The 22,128-nt window shown below is 34.6% G+C and overlaps 1 protein-coding gene across 14 annotated transcripts in view; it reads left to right on the top strand.

The window, feature by feature from the left end:
• Nucleotides 1-22,128, top strand: part of SLC4A10 (solute carrier family 4 member 10) — a 313,419-nt gene that overhangs the window by 90,286 nt on the left and 201,005 nt on the right. For 5 of the 14 annotated variants that reach the window (XM_069472101.1, XM_069472082.1, XM_069472098.1 and 2 more), the window contains exon 2: nt 2,200-2,336. The exons of the other annotated variants lie outside the window; for them this stretch is intronic. In XM_069472101.1, coding sequence (XP_069328202.1) covers nt 2,208-2,336 — 129 coding nt within the window. In that variant the 5' untranslated portion in view covers nt 2,200-2,207. The remainder of the gene's footprint in view (nt 1-2,199; nt 2,337-22,128) is intronic. 14 annotated transcript variants of the gene reach the window in all.

Below are 22,128 nucleotides of genomic sequence, written 5' to 3'. Positions count from 1 at the left end.
AAAGTATATTGCTTGTAAAATGAGATCTGTAATAGTATAGGAGATTAGGAATTAACTGTGACATTTCTCACACTCAATCCCCAAATTCTATCCATTCCTACTGCCTCCTCTTTGGGTCAAGCCATCATCCTCTCATCAAAATTATATAACATCCTCCTAACTTGTCTCTCTTCCTCTAGTTTTGGTTTACTCAATTGCTGTCCAATTGCTTTAACCAGGACAATCTAAAACAACAAAACTGGTTATCTTTATGGCTTCTTATTCCACTAAGGATAAAGCTCAAACTCTTTAAATGGCTCCCGAGGTTTACCATAATTGGGCCTTGGCTTCTCATCTCTCCCCTAGGTTCTTACACTTTATGGTCTAACCGTGCTGTATTTACTATTCCTTGAATGTGACCTGCTCAGGATCTTCTTAGTTTTACCATACTTTTCTAGGGAGATCTTCTCCGATATCTAGGTTAGGGTAGGATGCTCTGCTATTTCTTTCATATCTCCTTTTTAATTTTTCAATCATAACAAAACATACTTGTTTAATTATGTACTTTCTGTGATGGCAAGTTTTGTGGTGTTTGTCATGGAGTCCCTAGCACCTATACAGTACCTGACACATAGTAGATGCTCAATATTTTCCACACGAAAGAATGAATATATAAAGAGAGATGGTGTGGCTTATGAAAGTCTCATTGAGAGAGAGGTCTTGAAGAATGAGTACCTATTTTGATTACAATAAGAGGATAAATATTGCATAGCTAAATCATATTTGTCTACATGTGATTTTTCATCCAGGTATGTCATTGTATGCATACAGCCAAAATACCAAGCCCTATGTCTGAACCTGTGCAGTTAGAGGCAGTAATTTCTGTAAAAGGGTAGTGCAGATCTGTCTACTAAAGAAGCCCAGTTTCTTAAGATTCATTGTGACTAGTCTCCAGGACAATACATATCATACTCATCAAATATTGTGAGTGGGAGAAGGGAAATTATATTGATTTATTATTGTTATTTATCTAAAACATTTTCTATATAGCACTTTATTATCAAATATCAATTAGTTTATTTCACAAGGATATAAAGAAAGTGTTTTTAGTATCATTAATTCGGATTATATATAACGTGTTTTTAGTGTCATTAATTCAGACTGTTTTAGGGTAGTATGTTGTACTTGATGTCCTAATTTTGAATTACTAAGTTAAATTGACTAAGACTAAATCTTAGTCTTTTTTTGGTTTTTGTTTTCTTTATTTCTAAAATACAGCCTTTTGCCACATGATAAAGAGACAGCATTTCCAATGATAATTTTACAGAATATTGATTCTCTATCATCAGACTGCTAATCAATCTTAAAATTTTCTGATTCTGTTATATTGTGATAAAAGGAAGCATTGCTAGAACCTTGATGAATAAGAGTGAAAATTCATAATAAAAATGCCAATAACTTACATAGATTTCTTTCCTAGGTTTAACTATGCAGTCTTGGAATTTGATAATAGCACATTATCTTTTGCATGTTAAACTCTTTAGAAGAATATATTAAGTACAAATAAAAAAGGTATGTTGGTCTGAAGAAACTTAAATACAAATGAAGTTCCTGAAAATTAAAAAGTGAATGTCCATTTACCTATCTATTTACTATAATACATAATTATCAAAGATTGACAGAATAAAAATCCTTCATTTTTAGGCACTTGTAATTATGATGGGTTGGATAAGTGATGATACGTAGTTTAGAAGGAAGATTCCTTTAAGAGAGTATAATTTTGCTTGTTAAATCATAAAGCTTAAAGCTTAGTCATATATTGAGAAAGCTGGCTAATAATTAAGAATTGACATTTTAACATGGTATTTGCAACAGACACACTGAATACTTAATTAAATAGAGCACTGTTTATTTTTAAAGAACTGAAAAAAACATCAAACTCGCCATGGCAAGTGAAATCTTTATAGTAGCAGAAATGGAAAACCTGAAGGATGTGTCTTATTTTCTGTTTGGATGATGCAGAATTGCTCTAAGCAGTAAGCTTACTGTTTTCAGACAGCATTAGCAGCATCAGCAAATACAACTGTGTCAGTCTCTCTTAGTACGGGGTGTTTGTAACTGCATGGGGAGATGATAAACAGTATGTGAGATTTGATATCTTGATGATGGCTTAAACAGATACTGATGGACAGATCTGCTGTTTGATATTTTCTTCACTAGCCCTGAAGATGCTGAGAGATAGAGATGGCTGTGATTACCTTTTCTTAAGACAGGAAATGCAATCTTTAGGGGTTTCTGGAAATAGAAAGGTCATGCAGTCTGGAACGTGTGAGTCTTTTCAATCTCTAAGTCATCAGGTATGACCTCGTGAATTATGATGATACTATTAGAATGCAGAGTTGTTGTCTTTTCTAGTTCTTACTCATTTAGAATATATTCATTATTGTAAATGTTTATTGTCAGATTTTCCTTAGGATCTTTGAACAAGTAATATTTATAGTAATGGACAGCAGCTAAATAATCTGAATTTTAGAAATGTGTGTATGTGTGTGTGTGCCTGTATGTGTACGGCTGTGTTTGTGTTTACTTTAGCTTTTTTTGGGAAGTGAGGAGTAAAGGAAGAGATTTCTTGGATGTGAATAAAAGCAAGGTTTGGGGCTCTTCAGATTTTTCCAGATTCAGCCTGAATAGGGTCACTCTTCATCTTTTATTTCAAGTGATAAAAACAGCATAAATTGATCAAACTGATAAGGCTATATAATAACTATCTGCATACAAATAGTGATATATTACAAATATTTTTTATTATCTGGAATTTTTTAAGCATACAGATCAATGCTGCTACCATTGCAGTATGCCACACAGCAATAAAAGTTTGGTGAGTAGATTCATGTTTATCAGCATCTGGACTATAAGCTAATTTCCTGAAATTTATATTGCAATATCTGAACTGTTTTAAAAGGCATTGATTTTAATCATTTTTCAGATCTATTGAAACACTTATGTTCTTAGTGCTTTTGCTGTAGATAGCTGCTAAAGCATTGCTCATAGGTGAACGCAGATTATAAGTCTGTTTTTCACAAAGCAGATTATAAATCTGTTTTTCACAAAGAAAGCTTGTAGCATTTAAGGTTGTTGAAGATTTTTTGACCCGGAGAGCTTTGGCATTTGCTTACTTTCATTTTCAAACTGAAAAGACTTGGCTATCTTAACATGTTAACTACAAAGAATAGAGAATCATCACGGCAAAGGACTTGAATTTTGTCCTGACATCTATTTTGTCCTGTAACTCTGGTATTTATTTTAAACTATTTTTACCTATCAAGTTACGATGCATTTAACTTTGGTTTATTATAGGATGTCCTCAGAATTACATACTTGAGTAGAAACTACCTATGTTTGACATTCAGATTTTGAAGGAAATATGTATTTTTTTGGTGTTACACATATTTCTGCCTCAATTTTAGAGCACTTGTCAGATACTTCATATTAAATGATCAAAAAGAGACAAAAATGATGTAGCATTCCTCAACAGAAAGAGTTTTTTCTTTATGATTCTGTAGCATGATTATGATTTAATGCCTCATCAGGGTGAAATGACATAGATTTAAAAAAGAATGGTTTTAAGGAAGTCTGAAACTGAATTGATTCAGTTAAGGGGTTTCTCCTTTTTAATTAAAAACACATTGAAAAAATTCTACCTACTGATATTGGCTATAATTTTTATGTTATTCAGGCTACTTAACCAGCTTATATTCTTATTAGTAGGGAAGATTGCCATATTCTTAAGCTTGATTAATTTTGGAATGATTTGAATATACCTTTTAGTTGCTACAAAACCTGTTTAATCTGTTAGAATTTATTTCCAGTATTTGCATGTATTAGTCACCATGAGTACATTCTGTTTCTTGGCATTGCTTTGGGATTCCTCTAGGTATTGGTTTCACAGCATTCTACTATTTTTCACTGTATTTGTGACCTTTCAAAAGAACCAACCAAAAAGATTTTTGGTTACTTTCCTTTAGTGGCACTTAAATGAGACTATCTCATTAATTTTGTAAGGTGAAAGAATTAGTGTCTTAGAATTGTTCTTTCTTTTACAAATCCGAGAGAAATTTCTCTGTTACTGTGTCAAAATACATTACATTAAAAAGTAAAGACTAGTTAAATGCAGCAGACTTTTAAATATAATGTCAACTCTTCTTCCTATGTGGCAAGATGATCTTGACCTTTTGAATGATAAAATTGATTGTAAACCTGCCCAGTAATGATTGGTCAGCTTCTTTTTACAGAGGTTGCCTGTCTGTACTATTTTACACATGCATTTCATTATACATCATAAAGGTTTCTAAAGGTAGGCTGTCCGTAAACAACTATTTGAGTAATTCTTCAATTCTGTAAACATTATGTGAAAGCTGATCATTTGCACATTACTATATTTGCTGTTGTAAGGAATAGAAAAAAGAAAAAGACATTTCTTGCTTTCTAGGAGATTATAAGAAAATGTATACAATGAACTGTGTGCACATTTTGAACTGACTTTTCATAAGTGGCATGCTACAGTTTTAATTTAATCTATAAACTGATGAATCCTAGGATGAGTTACATATAACTCTTTTTTCTCTCATGTAAATTTCTTAGTATTAGAGAAATAAAAGTTTGGGTCAAACTGTAGCATTATGCATTCCATAAATTTATTGACAACTCTTTTAGAATGCATAATTTGTTATATCAGGGCTTTATAAACTGAATCAATAGAATAGTTAGAAGCCATCATTGTCGGTGTCTGTACAGCCTCTTACTGCAGACAGAATGAAGGTGGACCTAGCCCATTTGTAGGAGGCAGGAGCAGGGACCCCAAGAATGAGCTCAAAATAGAGATGTAACCAATCCAGTTTAATTCCAGGCTAGGCTTGATAATTAAATAGTATAGAAGGGGGTCTTGACCTCCTTCCATAATACTTAACTTTATTCAATATTAATGGGGATTAAACTTTGGAAATAAAGAGTAGCAAGTGTGGAAGTGTCTCATGGTAACTAGGTCATTTAGAGAGTCCTTTGAATAAAATGGGGAGAATAGTATTCACCTCAGGCTCTAAGAAACAGGATTGGGAGTAACCAGTGTGGAAGTAGACATTAGCCACTTACTGGAGGACAGTCAGGCATTTTTCTCTTCTCTTTCACACTAGTGTGCTCGCTGCAAGTGGCAGGGAGGAAGGCAGAGCAGATGCAAAACCCTTGTTTCTCCAGAATCCCAGACTGGGACACGCTGCCTAATAGTGCCTCCAAAGTGCCTGTTTTCTTGTACTAGAGCAATAGAAAGTTGGTTTGCAAATTCTTCTGGTTTGTAAGAGCTGGATGTAGTAAGAGGTTGTATAGTAGTTCCGTGGTTCCATGTCTGGATTGCCATGTTCACTGAGTTCAAATCTTAGCTATACTACTTACGGGCTGTATGATCTTGGGTTGTTTCCTCACATGTAATATAGGCATAATAATGGCACATACTTCAAAGAGTTGTTGTGAAGATTAAATGAGTTAATGTATAAAAAGCACTTATAATAGTAGCTGTCATATAACAAGCACATTATTGTCAACATCATTTGTTGACAGACTTTATCGTATACATTCTAAGAGGTAGGATGGGCTATTGGTAGGCCTTTGTAACAATAGTCATGCAGTTTATTTTTGTTCCCTCTCCCTCACTCCCCTTCTCAAATAAGAAATTCATCCAAAAACATATGCTACACTGAAATAAAGATGGTTATAAAAATGCAAAGAACATTCTACATCCGATTAAATTCTAACATTTACTGACAATAAGAATTGTGACTTGATGAAAATTTTGTATTTAAAGCTTTTTTTGCATTTGCTTACTAGGCTGATTTAAACTGTTAGGACTCTATGTGTGTAGATTCTTTGCTTTCCTATATTATTAATATAACAACTATGTAATTCATGACAGAAAGATAACTAGGCCTGTGGGCAAATTCAAAGTGATTTCAGGTCTTTCTTGGTTATACCTTAAGATTAAAATTAAGGGGTAAAAATTGATTTAAAGAAAATAATAGGGCCAAGTTTACATAGTTTAATGATCTGAGTTATTATTAGTCCTCAAAAATGTCCAGGACAAAAAATTTCACTGAATATTAAATGCAACTTGTTTTAGTAATTTTATTTATTAGTGAGTATTTTTTTATTCTAAATGAAAGATTAAAATTAAATATGTTATAAATAGAGTACCATATATATGAATAGAACAATTCAATTTCCTATTTGAGAGAGTACAATATTTTGAATTGCTGGTGATTATTTAATGTAAAAACATCTATCTGCTTAAAAATTGTCAATAAGCTCCTAAGTACAAGTGAGTAATTTGTTTTTTGGATGAAATTCAAATGCTTAAATGTTACATTTTGTTACATCTCTTAATTTCTCTTCTCTTGAGCAATTTCCTCAACGTGCAGCTATTTCCCAAAAATTGGCAGAGAGTCAATTAAATCTCAGAATAATACAATTTGTTAAAACAAATGAACCAACCAACGATACAAAGCCCTGCAATGTTCTAGTAAGCACTGTGCTGGGCAAGGATATAAAGATCAATAGGTCCATGCCTTCAGTAGGTCGCAAATAGTGAGTTATAAACACTAAATAGTATACAAATAATTATAACAGAATGTACAAAGTAGCAACTGCCTTAGAGATTTGAAAGAGAGATGAAACGGGTACAAATTGGCAGTGTGCAGAACGCTTCGGGCTAAGTGGGGAAGGGAGAGGAGAGACTATGGGGAGTTAGAGATACATGAAAAAGATAGCATCTGAGGTTGACCTTGAAGACTGGCCAAGATAGGGAAAAAGGTCATTTCAGGCAGAGGAAACAACATGATTAAAGGTAAGGAGGTAGAAAGCAAAAAATGTGCTTGAGTACTAAAGAATAGCCCATTTTGGCTGTAGTCCAGTGGGGGTAATTCAGACTATATCACAGGAAAGGTTTTTCAGGACCATATAGTGTAGAGTCTTGAATGTTAGATTATGATATCTAAACTGAGAACATTTCTTTGCTGATCTACTTATTCCCAGGGAAAAATAAAAAACAAAAGAGCAGTACCTATATTTTGAAGTCATTTTGAGAGCTCTAACCCTCTTGAGACTTTGAAAATGAAAATTAAATTCCTGAGTAGATTTAGTAGTTAGTAGACAAGGTAGGGGGTAGAAGCAAAATGAAGGATTTTAATAAAATTCTCTATCAGAATTGCACGTGAGAGCATTTCTCAGCCTATCCACAAGCACTAAAAAGTCCTAGATTTCAGATCCTAAGAGACCTCCTGCTTGTCCCTGATGTAAACGCTATTTTATTGGTAGGTAATCTGATTTAGCTTTGGCTTTGTTTTTGACATTTCCTAGAGCAAGGACAATCTAGTAGAATCACTTTAATACAATGAATACTCGTGTTACTATGGTGAATATTTGGATAAAAAGGACTCTTGTTTTAGGGAATATTGGAAATAGAAGTTGCTATTTCTAATCATGAAGTCACTGAATATTTTAGTTTTGCTCTTTGTTCATTTAGAAAGGATAAATTAAACCATCATTGCTAATACTTTTAATATTACCTTCTTCTACTCCATACACAAGAGGCATTTCAGTATTGCTCAAGGTTAGAAAAAAAGCTGGGTAATATCCAAGACCAGATTTCTTTTAGATGTGACAGCTGGGATATGACTTTTGGTATCAGACCCAGGAAGATGTCATCTGTAAGTGGTAATTGTGAAGAAATTGGAATCTAATACTCTCACTTAGTACATCATCCATAAAGAATATGTCAGAAGTAAAACTCCTGGAATTCCAGAAGGGTGAATTGAAATAAAACCAGACACAGGTGCTCTTCTGACTCTATTTTTATAACAAAAGGAGACCCATATACTTGAGAATACTCTGTTTCTTCCGGTAGAAATCTGCATTATTTGAAAATCCTATTTTCTAAAAGTTTTTATGAAGTTGTTCTTGTTAATCCTTGTGGCTTCATATTGCCTGGGAAAAAGCCATACATATGTTAGGGGATCAATAAATTTTTAGTACTTGTTTTAGAATCATAGAATCATTTCTGGAAGACACCTTGGGTATCACTGGGCTTTGAGTTGCTTTAAAACATTTAAATAGTGTTTTCTTCCTCAAAAAGCAGATAAAAGACATTTAGGGAAAAAGAACCCTTTCTTTACCCCAAGCCTTTTAAAAATGATGATAAAAGAATATCAAAAAGAAGAATAAATTAAAATAGAATTGAATATTCCTTCATCAAACTCCTCTTTCTAAAAGGCAATAGAAATAGGTTCTAATGAAGTATATTGCTAAATGTGTTACATATAAATGTATACCATGATTCCTACCCATTTCTTTTATTTTTCCAAATTTAATTCAATCTCTTAAGAATCTATTAAGTTTATTGTACAGTATGGAGGGAGGCAGTATAGCACAGGAATTAAGAGCTGGGGTTCTAGCGCTGGACTCCTGTGTTTGGATCCTGTATCTTCCACTTCCATAAAAATTCCACTGGCAATTTTTACCTTAGGAAAGTTACTTAATCTCTCTTTTCCTCAGTGCTGTCATCTGTAAAATGAGTGTTAATCTCAGAGTTCTAATAAGAATCAAATGAATTAGTGAATTCATACTTTAAACAGTGCCTAGTTTAATAAATATTGTCCATTATAATTATCCCCACTGAACTAGGTGAAGTCAAGGAGAAAGCTACAAATATGTGTACACAACCCCCACACAAATATGTGTATGTGTATATATATATATATATATATATATGTACACACACACACATACATATTTAAAGCATACTATATATACACATATTTAGTACATATGTGTGCATGCATACACAACACATTCTACTTTAAGTGTATATAGTATACTAAAAAAGAAATTTGGTAACTTTCCTATGGTCAAAATTGCCAGTAAAGGATAGGGAGATATGGGATTTAAACCAAGAAGTGTAGCTTTAGAGCTGTTGCTGTCAACCACTGCATTATACTGCTTCAGGTTATAGACACCTAAATTACATATGTATAAATTAGTCTATTCTAGAAGCCAAACTGAGATAAGAGACATCAAGGTAAATTGAAACTACTGTGGAAGACTTGATGGAAGAGGTGTCACTTGACTTTCATTGATTTCATTGTACCTCATTCTGGTTTCCCTTCCACTAGAAATAATATAAAGTCATTAGCATGGTTCCTGCCATAGGTGCTTAATAAATTATAGTTGTTATTACCATAATTTTTCAGATAATTTCATCTCAATCTTTCTTACTGGGTGCAACCTACTGTTGGAAAAACATGAATCTAATCTATAATCATGACTTAAAATACTCATCAGTGGTTCCTAATTGTTCTTAAATGCATCAGAATCAAATTAATAACAATGATGCCTCAAGCTTATCTCAGAATTACTAAATAAATTCTATGGAGATAGAAATCAAGATTCAGATTTTCAAAAAGCTTTCCAGGTGATCTAATGAACAGCCAAGATTCAGAACTGCTGCTTTCCATGCTGATGACTTCCAAATCTATAGCTCAAACCTATGCCTTAACCTCTGTCTATTGTTCCAGACGTTGCATCCTGTTAGACATTTCTGCTCATTTGTCTTATAAATATATCAAACTTGGTATGACCCAAATTAAGTGTACTATTTTCTCTTCAAAACTTCTTTGTCTTTCATAGTAAAATGACTTGACAATCACCATCAACTTCTTTATCCCAGCCTTATATCCAATTAATCAGCAAGTTAAGTAGATTCTTTCTCCTAACAAGTCCAAAATCTTCCCTTTCTTTCCGTTTCCCGCTCTCTTGGCCTTGGTGTGAGTTCCCACTCATTCCTCATGAGGACTATTGTAACCACTTCTTAACCAGTTTTTCTTTTTCTTCTCCTCAACCATCCCCAAACCAATCTACTCATCACTCAGCTGCCAGAGTACTCCTTTAAAATGTAAACCAGGAACAAGCATTTGCCTACTTAAACTCATTCAAGGGCTCCCTGTTACCTTCAAGATATAACAATTTTCAGAATCCTTTGCATGGCATATAAGGCCCTTAGTGCTTCTTGTTCATCTCCTGCCACATCCTAGCATACGCCTTCCATTTACTCAGTCTGTACTGAGATATTTATCGTTTCCCCACATGTTTATTCTCCACTTCTTTGCTTACTAAACAGGTACTTAGTGCACATCCATTATGTGCTAAATGCTAGAGGATCCCTAGTGAACAGGATGGATACGATCTTTTCATCTAGTAGGGAAGAGAATCAGTGAAAAATTAATCAAAGTGTGATGAGTTTCACAATAAGAATGAAAGTAAAGTTTGTTATAGGAGTCTGCAATAGTCAATTTACGAAATCTGAGGGTTGTCAAGAAAAGCCTCACTGAGAAAGTGATTTTTAAACATCTTCAGTTAAACTTAGTCTTAAATTCTACTAGTTAGAAAGATACAGGCCCCCTCAAGCCTGTTAAAATGCCGTTCCTTCTGTCTACAATCCTTTGGCCCCTTATTTCTTTTTGTTTTTATCTGGTTGACTTTTTCTTATTCATTAAGATTTATTTAGATTAAGCATAACCTCCCTTTGAAACATTCCTTCATCCCTTCAGAGTGAATTAGGTATTTTTTCCTTATGCTCTTCTGGCTTCCAGGATTTACCTTAACTGAAGCACAATACATGCTACATTATAGTCATTAGTTTTCTTCTGTCTTGACTATGAACTGTTTAAAGGCAAAGGCAGTATCTTTTATTTCTTTAAAGCCAATACTAGTACAGTACCTAGTAGCTGGTAACTGATTAAAATATTTTTGTTGTTGTTGTTGAATAACAAAATGGGAAATGAGAATGCAATGTTCGTGGAAAAATATGGTCTAGATCACTTTGAACACTAATAGGAATTCATTTTAGCTAAAGTGTGTAAGGATGATTGGGCCAGACTGTGGAGTGTTTTAAAGTTAAGTAGAGGAATTTTAGATTTTGTGCTTAACTGATATAACACCTTTATAGTATAACATATTAGCTAAGAGCCTTGACCTGCCTTGAAACCCAGTATCCACCTCTTGTAGCTGAGTGTTATGGGGAAGTTTCTTAGCCTCCTTAAGTCTCAGAATAGTCTTCTGTTTTGAAGATTTTTAATGAGATAATGTGTGCAAAGTTCCAGCACTTTGCCTGGCATATTGTGAGCCTTAGAATCAATGTTAATTATTATTATTACTGCAATTATATACAACACTGAGAAAAATCAGACAGCTAAGGGACTAACAGCTTCAGAATGTGGAGTTAGAATTATCTAATGATTGACCATTCAGATGACAATCAGAAAACCAAAATTTTAGTTCTAATTCTAGCTCTGCTATCAGCTTGAATGTATCATAATTTTCTCCTACAAAGAATTTACAGTGAAAATACTGGTGTTATGCTTTCCTCACCAGGATGGTGCAATCCCATTTGAGATATCTAAAGAAAAAAACTGTCAAATTAAAAAGAGTGGGGATTTATAGCCTTTAAAGTCACTGATACCACCATGCTTTTGCCCAAGCTGTGCTATCCATCTGGAATCCCCTATTCACCATGATAATCCTGTTTGTCCTTTAACACATTAACTGCCATGTGAGTTGTACTTAACTCATGCTAGCTTTGAGCCCAGGGCCTCGTGAAGCATATGTAACTCCCATGTCTCTTCACCTTGGGAGCCACGTGAACTATTTTTCAAGTTGCATATAACTCATGCAAAGAAAACAATAAAAAATAACAAATTTGTCATTAAATTGGGAAGGATAATTTTGTTTTTGAAGTTTTTATTCTGTTCTCTTAATAAAACACTGTGGCTCCAAGGTAAAAAAAAAAATTTTCTAGTGTGGCAGTCAATGTGTTAAGTCTTCATTTTAGCATAAATTTGTGGGATTAGGTGCTCATTTATGTATCTCTTAGAATACTAAGCCTACTTCTGGTATAACTCTTACCACATACAACATTTAAAAGAATACATACTTGGATGTCTTCTCCCTTAGAATGTGAAATCCTAGAAGGCAAGTCTGTCTTTTAATTCAGTATCCCCACTACCTAGTACAGATTCTGGCACATGTTAAATGATTACTAAATATTGACTCAATACATAGATTATGTTTTATAAAATTTCAGAATACTGAAAAATGCTTTAGGGCAACAAAAAGAAAATTTCTTAAGCTCATGTCAGGGGTTGTTTACTGTGAAGTGAAGATTAGAAAAATGTGCTAACAATTATAGTAAATAATAATAGCAGAATAAATATTAGACTAGAATATTAAATATAGAATAATAGTGATAAGAATAAATATTACCCTGGTTGATATGTTTTTCTGAAAACAAAGTAGAGTTAAAGATGAAGTAAAATCAGGAGCCTTTAGGTAAAACTAGCAGATACAACACACTCAGCTACTTTTTCTGTTCTCCAAAAATCACATTAAAAAGATAACTAAAGTATTTTTTAACCTTCTGTCTCTCCCAAAACTAAATGAGGGTGGGGAGAACGGGAAAGGAAAAAATCAGTGACAAAATTTTATGAGCAGAAAAGCAGAATGAAAATGGTAAGTGTCTACTGAGAAAGCATAATTATAAACTGGCAGTGACAAAAACTGAGAACCAATCAAATTTACACTGAAACATCCTGAAAAGGCACCAAGTACTTCTATAAGAGAGAATCAAGTTGTTAAAGTAAAGAGTATTGGTTTAAAAGCCAATCACATTTCTAGATCTTTCTCTCTCATTTTAGACAGCCAGGCAAACCTCCCAACCCTTCTCTAGCAGAAGACTGGAATTTTACTCTTTGGAGAGGTTTACACAGAGTCTCTTTGGACTAGGTAACCCAGGTACAGGAGAGGGCAGAAAGCACCGTATTGAAAATTGCTGGATTCAGTGAGAATGCTGCAGTCCCAACTCTATTCCTTCATTTTGCTCCCAGAGGCTGGCAGCCAGGCTTTCAACTACCAGGCAGGATATTGGAAGATTTGTCTCTATGGAATCTAGCCAGTTAAGTTGAAAGCCCCAAATTTATTGACATCAGAGTTCCCCAAAGAAACAGCCAAACCAAATCACTTTACAGAATGCTTAAGTTGACAAGACTCATCCACACACTCAGAGCTTCTAAATAGCTTTTTAGTTTCATACTCTTAAATATGAGCAGAAAACCAAAGGTTGTGAGAACCTCTGAAGAAAACTTATAAAAGATAGAAGCCAAAAGAAATAGAAAAAAGAGATCTTTTGAGGAGTAGATTAAGATGGGAGAAGAAAACTTTGCAAATTCTGTCATTAATACTTTTAGATAAAACACAATTTTTAATCCATTAAACAAAAAGGGGGTACTATTATGCAGGAACATTGAGAGAACAAATAATTATTGGAAATTAAAAGTATGAGAGCTGAAATGAAAAACTAAACATAATGTAAGGATAATAAAGATGAGGTAATCTTTAAGAAAATTGAGAAGGAAGTAGAAAATATGACAGAAAGAATAAGAAAATTAGAAGACACAAGGTCCAATATGTGACATAGCATTTACAGAAAAAAAGAGGAAAAGAAATAATCCAACATAATTTAAAAATATGATTAGAACAGAAGGACATGTGTGTTAAGATTTAAAGAACTCACCAAGTGCCCAGCACACTAAATAAAAAGACTGAGATTAAAGAGATCCTGAAAGCTTTCAGAAAAAGAATTGACAAACTTCTATCAAGCCTGAAAAATAAAAATAGAAGACACAAATTACCAATATCAGGAATGAAAGAGGGAGTATTACTGTAGGTCCTGTGGACATTAGAAGGTTAATAAGGGAATACTAGGAAAAACTCTACATGCATAAATGTGTCAACTTAGATGAATGGATTAATTTCTTAAAAATCACATACTACCAAAACTCACCCAAAATGAAATAAATTGAATAGCCTGATAGCTATTAAATAAACTGAATGCACAGTTAAAAACAGTTCAAAATAGAAATATATAGGCCCAGATGGTTTCACTGGAGAATTCTACAAAAAAATTAATGAAGAAATAATACCAATTCTATACAATTTCTTCTAGAATATAGAAGAGGAGGAAACATTTCCCAAATCATTTTATGAAGCCAAAATTAGCCATTATACCAAAATCACACAAGTCACATAAGAAAAGAATATGCATAAACCAGTATCCCTCATGAACACAGATGCTGTTATTCTCATCAAAGTATTAGCAAATTAAGTCCATCAGTTTATGAAAAGAATAATACATTGTGACCAAATGGGTTTTATCTTGGTAATGTAAGGCTGGTTAAATATTTTCAAACCAATCAAAGCAATCCACAACATTAACTGAATAAGAAAACCACAGCTTCAGAATGGGGAAAAAAAAAAATAAAACAAAGGGGTTGAAATCATGGACAGATTTTGGTCTTATCCGTTCATTCATTTGTTCACTTACAAAATTATCTATCTATCTATCAATCATTTATCATCTAGCCATCTTTATTGGATAAATACTGAGAATACAAAAGTCCTGTTACAATCTAACAATATTTCTAAACATAACTTTCCAAAAATGGAGTGGGCTTACTTATGCAGTAGTTAGCTATCACTAGACTTGTTCAAGCAAAGGTCAGATATATATCTTTTTTCTTTTTTATTTCAGCATATTATGGGGGTACAAATGTTTAGATCAGATATGTTGTGGATGATGAGACATTGGACTAGATGACCTCTAAGAGTACATCTGGAAAGCAAAAAATTGGAATTTCCCACTGAAAAATATGGGAAGAGCTAGTGTTAGCAAAATAGAATCAGAACCACATTTCAAGGGACATTTTTGTTTTTCATGGGTAATCTATTATACTATTTTTCCTGATTGTAAACTATATTCATAACAACTGGTAAAGAACAGTGAAGGTTGCCTCATGAGAAGTAGCTGAAACTATTTTTATTTCTCTTTTGTATTTTAACATATAGTATTTGCAATTAGATAACAATAATGGAATCCTAAATCCCATAACAGCTGACAAATCATGAAGATGTCATATAATAAATACTACTATGAATTGAAATTGTATTTTAATTAGTTTGCTTATTTAGTCAATCCAACAAAAACTTCATGAAAATAAAAAGTATTATTTTTCTTTTTTAAAGAATTTTGAGTGCCTGGCAAATGGTAGGTATCCTATAAATAAATGTTGATGCATGAATTTTCTGTAAATTAATTAAGAATCTGTTTTCTAAAAAAAAATATTTAGCTGATTTTGTGGGTTCATTATACCACTGGTCTTTTGAATATTTTTCTTTCTTTTTTAGAATGTTTACTAAAATGTTATATTTAGGAAAAAAACTTTTGGGATGCTGCTAAAGCTATGCTTAGTGGAAAATTTAGAGCTTAAAATCTATATGTTAGAAGATAAATAGCAATAAATACATATTATTTCATGCACTGAGGAGGTAAATAAAAAATCAATTACAAAAATTGGGAGTAGTTACTTCTAGGGAGGAAGAGTTGTGGGGGCAAGTTTCTTCATAGCAAACCTGTATAACTATTTGACTTTTAAATTTATCTACATGTATAACTTTGACAAAAATAAACATAGAAAGATAAGATCAGAAATGGATGTTTACAGCTTTAATTTAAATTAAATACAGTTTAAATTATTAGCCAGAAAGTGAATTTTAGTGAATAGGAGTCAGGAAATCTAATATAGTGAATGCAATGAATCAGGCTTATAATTTGTTTCTCTTATAATCTGTGTGTTTTTCAATGGGTTACATGCTTAGCCCATGAAACTATTCATGGTGTAAAATTTGCATCCTGTTTTTTAATTGTGTACTCTTTCTAGACTTTTTTTCTGTCAACATTCCTTGAAAATAGTTCTAACTCAGAATTAGATATATATCAAATCAGTAGTGCAGAAAGTATTCAAAAAGTTATCCATATTCTCTGATTTCTCATTCACTCATTCATTTGCTATTAATTTATTATTGTATATACTTAAGGTGTATAACATGATTTTGAAAACATTTAATCAGCTTATTACAAAGGATGTTATAAAGGATACAGGTGAAGAGATGCTTAAGGCAAGATATGGAAAGGGGCATGGAGCTTCCATGCCCTCTCTAGGCACCCTACCCTCCAGGAACCTCGAAGTGTTCAGCTATCTGGAAGCTTTCTGAACCCAGTCTTTTTGGGTTTTTATGGAGGTTTCATTACCAGGCATGATTAATTAAATCGTTGGCCACTGGTGATCAACTTAACCTTCGGCCTCTCTCTCCTCCCCAGAGATTGAGAGGTGGGACAACCCTCTAATCATGCCTTGGTCTTTCCTGTGACCAGCTCTCATCATTGAAGCTACCTAGTGGCTGCCAGCCATCAGTCAGCTCATTAGCATGCAAAAAGACACATCATTTAGGAGATTCCAAGGATTTTAGGAGTTGTATGCCAGGGGACAAAGACTAAATATATATCTCATCATATCACAATCTACTCTCAGTCTTCAAACACAAATCCCTTACAGCAAAAGGATGTATAACTCAAAAGATACTGACATATTTCTAGAATCCCACTCAGTCATCAGTAGTCCAGTTCATCATCATATTGTATGAATATGTCTCCGAGGGTGAGGCCACTCAAGTTTGCAGGCTTCCATTTATCTTGTCAGCTCCCCAAAGCAGGAGTGGTCTCTGGAAACATATAGTTCCACCCTTTCAGACATCTGGTATAATTAAGAGACAATATCATCTCTTGCTGTGACCCTTTTTCAAGGTGTTAATGTAATATTGTATTTCCTTAATTCATTATTCAGTTATTCATTCCTTTACCCCAAGCTACTATTCTTCCTCTTCATTTATACCTAAACTTTTCCACCTTTGGAAGGGACATTAGGTTCAGACACTGTGCTTGTCTAGACTACAGGCAGTAATACTACTCTAGCAAGTGCCTCCCCCTCAGTCCACTCACATCTAGATAGGGTAAGGTTACAGAGGTGCAGAACTAGTGGGCCATCTTTACCACCAGGCTATATATAGCTGCATTCATTCTTATCCCCAGTTTTGCCAAATGGAGTAAAGGTAAAACTCACCCCCATCAGGCCCTTAGGTATTATGGCATAACGTTTAAAAACATAATTACAGTTTCTTGCTAAGGAATCATCCCTGCTTCTAGCACTTGTAGTTGTAGCCTTGGTCTTAGGACCACTGCATTAGGTATGGGAAAAATGTTGAGGTGATATGGGGAAGAAAAAAAAGAAGTGTAATCATTATACTAGCATATACCTCCCCCCCTTGGCAAGAATTGCTTTTTCATACTTGCATCTTTCCCCACCCCCTCTTCTCCAGATTTCAACCAGAAAAAATGGAGGAAAATATAATGGGGACACCCCTTTAGTCCCACTTACGTTGAGTGTAAGCAAACACTCATGAAGCATGTAAGCTAGTCCTTCATGCTTTTATATCCCCCAGTTTTAGACCATCAATGTGTTAATTGCCCATTCCACTTCTCTATCAAACGATTCCTCTGAGGAGGACACCTCCCTGCCCACTATTGGACATGATGAGCTATGCAGTGCATTCCTTGGTCTGAAGAAATGATGGTTGGCTGTCCAAATTCATGCAATGTATTTTGTTATGGTTTGTTTTTTAGAGCACTCTGCAGCTTCCATCATGTCAGCAAAGCCTAGTCTAGATTCAGTGTCTATCCTTGCAAAGACCCATTTGTAACCTTCTCCCCTCCAAGGCCTACCAGCATCAGTCTCACTTGCAAGCAATGTTCAGGACTTCCTCACCAGGGAATCTGCCCCATAGCCATCGGCAGTCTCTGTCTCTTTGCTGGCAGGAAGAATAGTTCTTATTGGCATTATGTGTCTGAGAGGGTGCAAAAGGAACAGGCTTAGATTCAGCCCATCTCAGCACTGTTGCAGTGCCTCCATATCTATTCATTTCATGGGCCCAGGTGGCCACCTTAAATGAGCACATGGGGCTCCCTGCTTGATGATTCAAATCACCTTCCAAACCTGGAAAGGGGTTGTTTAAATGGGCATCAACATGTCCTACTTTAATGAACCCCTCAAATTTCCATAGGGCCATGCCCCATACGGACATTTCATTAATAGGCCAGGTTTTCATTGCCCTCTTGCCTGAGTGCGTGGCCAGGCCTTCGGCTACAGCCCACATGTCAGTAAAAACCCCAATACAGGCTTTTACCACTGTTCAATTCTTCCATCACTGCTAGGAAAATTGCACTTCAGCTCACTGAGCTGATTTCTTTTTACCTTCTTTGATCAGCCCTTCCGGTTTGGCGAGCCCATTTGAAGCCTCATACCAATGGCTCCCCTAGTGACTGGAGAAGCATTTTCTAAGCGAGACTTGCAGAGGCTCTGCAAAGTTAGCCTCCTGCATCTTGGCCATGAACTGCCTTGCTCCTCGCTCTACCTCAGTGGTGCTGGAGATCAAGCAACCTCCAGAGAACTTTGGGGTCTCTCCTAAAGCTTGGGACACTCAAGTATTCTGCCTGGGGGACCAGAGTTTGCCACAGGCACAAAATAACATCTCGACAGCTGGCTCTTTCATACAAACATCAACCAATGACACGGTGAACAACTCTTTAGTGCATCCTAGCATCACCCAACTCAAGCAAACAGGGTGTGACTGACTCATATTCACAAATGTCATGCCCCATATCAGAGATTAAGCTGGGGGACCCAACACAATTTACACTGCTGGGAAGAGGTGAAGACAACAGGACAAAGGCAACCTGAGAAAATCATCAAACCTGCTTGAATGCCCCATAGGCCACTTGAGACCAGCACTCTTCTCCCTGGCATGGTCAGGGATTGATCTTTGGGGACCCAGGGACAGGAGTGCAAGCCAGGCCTCATGCACCCAGAACTTGATCGAAAGGCCAGGTGAGAAGGAGTCAGTGAAAGAATTCCTGAAGTATGAAAAATCAAAGCAAAAGGTCACCTCCAAAAGGAAACAACAACTCTTTACCAACGAATACCAACCAAAATGAAAATATCAAAATGACAGATAAAGAATTCCAAATTTGGACTATAAGGAAGATCAACAAAATACAAGAGAAAATGGAAAACCAACACAAAGAAACCACAAGAATAATACAGGAAATGAATGAAAAATTCATAAAGGAATCAAATTATTTTAAAAAATAGAACTTCTTGGAATGAAAAATTCATTCAAGGAAACACAGTGGAAAGTTTTAAAAATAGACTAGACCAGGAAGAAGAAAAGATCTCAGAGCTTAAGACAACACATTTGAATTTAAAAAGTCAGTCAAAGATTAAGAACAGAGAAATAAGAGGAATGAACAAAATCTACAAGAAATATGAGATGTAGAGGCCAAATATAAAAAGTATCCCTGACGGTGAAGAAGGAAACACACAAGGGTTAGAAAACCTATTTGAGGGAATAATTGAGGAAAACTTCCCCAGTGTTGCCAGAAATTTAGATATCTAGGTACAAGAAGTTCAACGGACTCCTGGGAGATTAATTGCAAAGAGGCAATCACAATGACATATGCCCATCATCAGACTGTCCAAAGTTAATACTAAGGAGGAACTCCTATGAGTGTAAGGTGAAAACATCAGGCAACTTACAAAGGAAAACCCCTGAGTCTAACTACAGACTTCTCAACTGAGACCTTACAAGCCAGAAGGGATTGGGGCCGCATTCTTAGTCTTCTTAAACAGAATAATGGCCAGCCTAGAAATTTGTATGCTGCAAAACTAAGTTTCTCATATGAGGGTGAAATGAAGACCTTTGGAGACAAACAAACACTGAGGGAATTTGTCAAGACCAGACTGGTCCTGCAGGAAGTACTCAGATCTGCATTATATATCGATCACGTTGGACACCCACAAGTATAAAATCAACTTGATGAACTATTATGTAGCAACCGGAAAGTATAATTTTGAGAAGTATTAATATGGAAGTGTATGTTTTCTTATTAGTCAGGATATGCTAATTTGGACTGCAGTGACAACTCCAAATTCTCAGTGGCTCAATACAATAAGTTTATTTCTTGCTCACGCTACATTTCCAGGGTAAGATTGAAGACTTCTGATCCACACAGTCATGCAGGAATTCAGGCTGACTTTATAGCTGAACCATCTGGACTACCTGATCTTCTTGATCACTGCACATGGGAAGAGAGGATCATGAAGTCACATCTGCTATTCTGTACTTTGGCCCAGATGTGACAAAATACGTCACTTTTGCTTATACCCCTTTGGCCATCAGTAGTTACTACAAGGGCCTAGGAAATGTATAATTCTCTTCCTGCAGTACAGGAAGAGAAAGAGGACAACATGATATTGACTTCTTATTACATTTAATAGCAATTTTAAGCAAAGTTATTCTCTTAATTATCTAAAAATATCTCAAAATTCAAGATACAAAGAAAGAAAATAAAAAATACTCTAAACATGGAAAAAATAGAATTAGATTTGAAATAGGACATGAAGAAAAAGGACAAGGATGAGTAAAAATGTATATTGCACTCAATGTAAAATGACCTTTACACTGAAGTAGAAACAACTTAATGAAATTAAAGTACTAATAATATCAACCACAGTTAAAAATCAAAATAATCAAAATATGTAACTGTATGTACATATATTTTCTTTATAGACATAGATTAGAGGAAAATGTGGAAGATTATAATATTTCAGAAAGAGGGCTTGAACTTCATTTAATTTTTTTCTATTTAGAATTTTTATTATTGTTGCCATTAATGTTACTTATGTGACATGTAAAAATTGAAGAAAAATGGCTAAGCTTTTGAGAAAATGAGGCAGTATGTGTCACAAGAGAAACAACATGAATTTTAAAGTTAGATAAAGTTTGATTCAAATCTTAACTATACTTCCTATTAGTTGGGCAAATTATACTCTTGGACAAGTCATTTAACCTTTTTATACTAAGCTTCAAATTCCTCATTTTTGAAGGGATAAAAATACCTACCTTCTAGTGCTCTTGGGAGGATTAAACAATGTAATGTATGTTTATTTAACTAACACTAATGCAGAACTCCCAGATACTGTTATAACCAGTTCAGCACCGTGTAACTCATTTAATTATTTTTTATTTTTTATTTTTTTTGAGATAGAGTCTCTCTGTTGCCGGGGCTAGAGTGCCATGGCTTCAGCCTAGCTCACAGCAACCTCAAACTCCTGGGCTCAAGCAATCCTACTGCCTCAGCCTCCCAAGTAGCTGGGACTACAGGCATGTACCAGCATGCCTGGCTAATTTTTTCTATATGTTTTTATTGTCCAGCTAATTTCTTTCTATTTTTTTAGTAGAGATGGAGGTCTCGCTCTTGCTCAGGCTAGTCTTGAACTCCTAAGCTCAAACAATCCTCCCGCCTTGGCCTCCCAGAGTGTTAGGATTATAGGCGTGAGCCATCACGCCCAACCTCATTTAATCTTCATAATAACTGTATGAGGTAACTAACATAATTCCCATTTTGCATAAGAAGAAATTGAGGCACAAAGAACTTGCTCAAAGTCACATGACTAAGTAAGTCAATATGAACCCTGGTGGTCTGGTTAGAACCTTTCTTATGACCACTCAGCTGCCTCTTATAGATCTTAGATTAGTGCCAATTAATAGTATGAGTTTAATAAATGGGAATTATTTACAGCTATAATGCTAATTATAAATTAGTTTTGGCTGTTTCTATTATATGCTAAGTAGAGAACCAGATTAATCACATATATTTCCAATAACTGAAGTTCTTCTGAATAGTAGAAGAAATTCTCACATCTCAATTATACACAAATTTAACTCAAATAATAGACAGTTTTTGGTTTTGTGAAGAGAATAAATAATTTAGGAAATTACATTTTTACTCATCCTTTTCCTTTTTCCTCATGTCCCATTTCAAGTCTAATTCTATTTTTTCCATGTTTAGAATATTTTTATTTTCTTTCTCTATATCTTGAATTTTGAGATTTTTTGACGTTTGTATAATTAAGAAAATCAATTTGCTTAAAATTGCTATTAACTGTAATAAGAAGTCAATTATTAGTAAATCACATGGCTACTCATATTTCCACTGCTTTTTTAAGTTATATGATAAAACATATCACTAATAAACAATCATTGAGGTTA

The sequence above is a fragment of the Eulemur rufifrons genome, chromosome 1 (genome assembly GCF_041146395.1).
Source record: "Eulemur rufifrons isolate Redbay chromosome 1, OSU_ERuf_1, whole genome shotgun sequence".
In the NCBI taxonomy this organism is placed as follows: Eukaryota; Metazoa; Chordata; class Mammalia; order Primates; family Lemuridae; genus Eulemur; species Eulemur rufifrons.
Note: the sequence above shows the minus strand (reverse complement) of the source record. Positions and strands in the feature narration are given on the sequence as shown.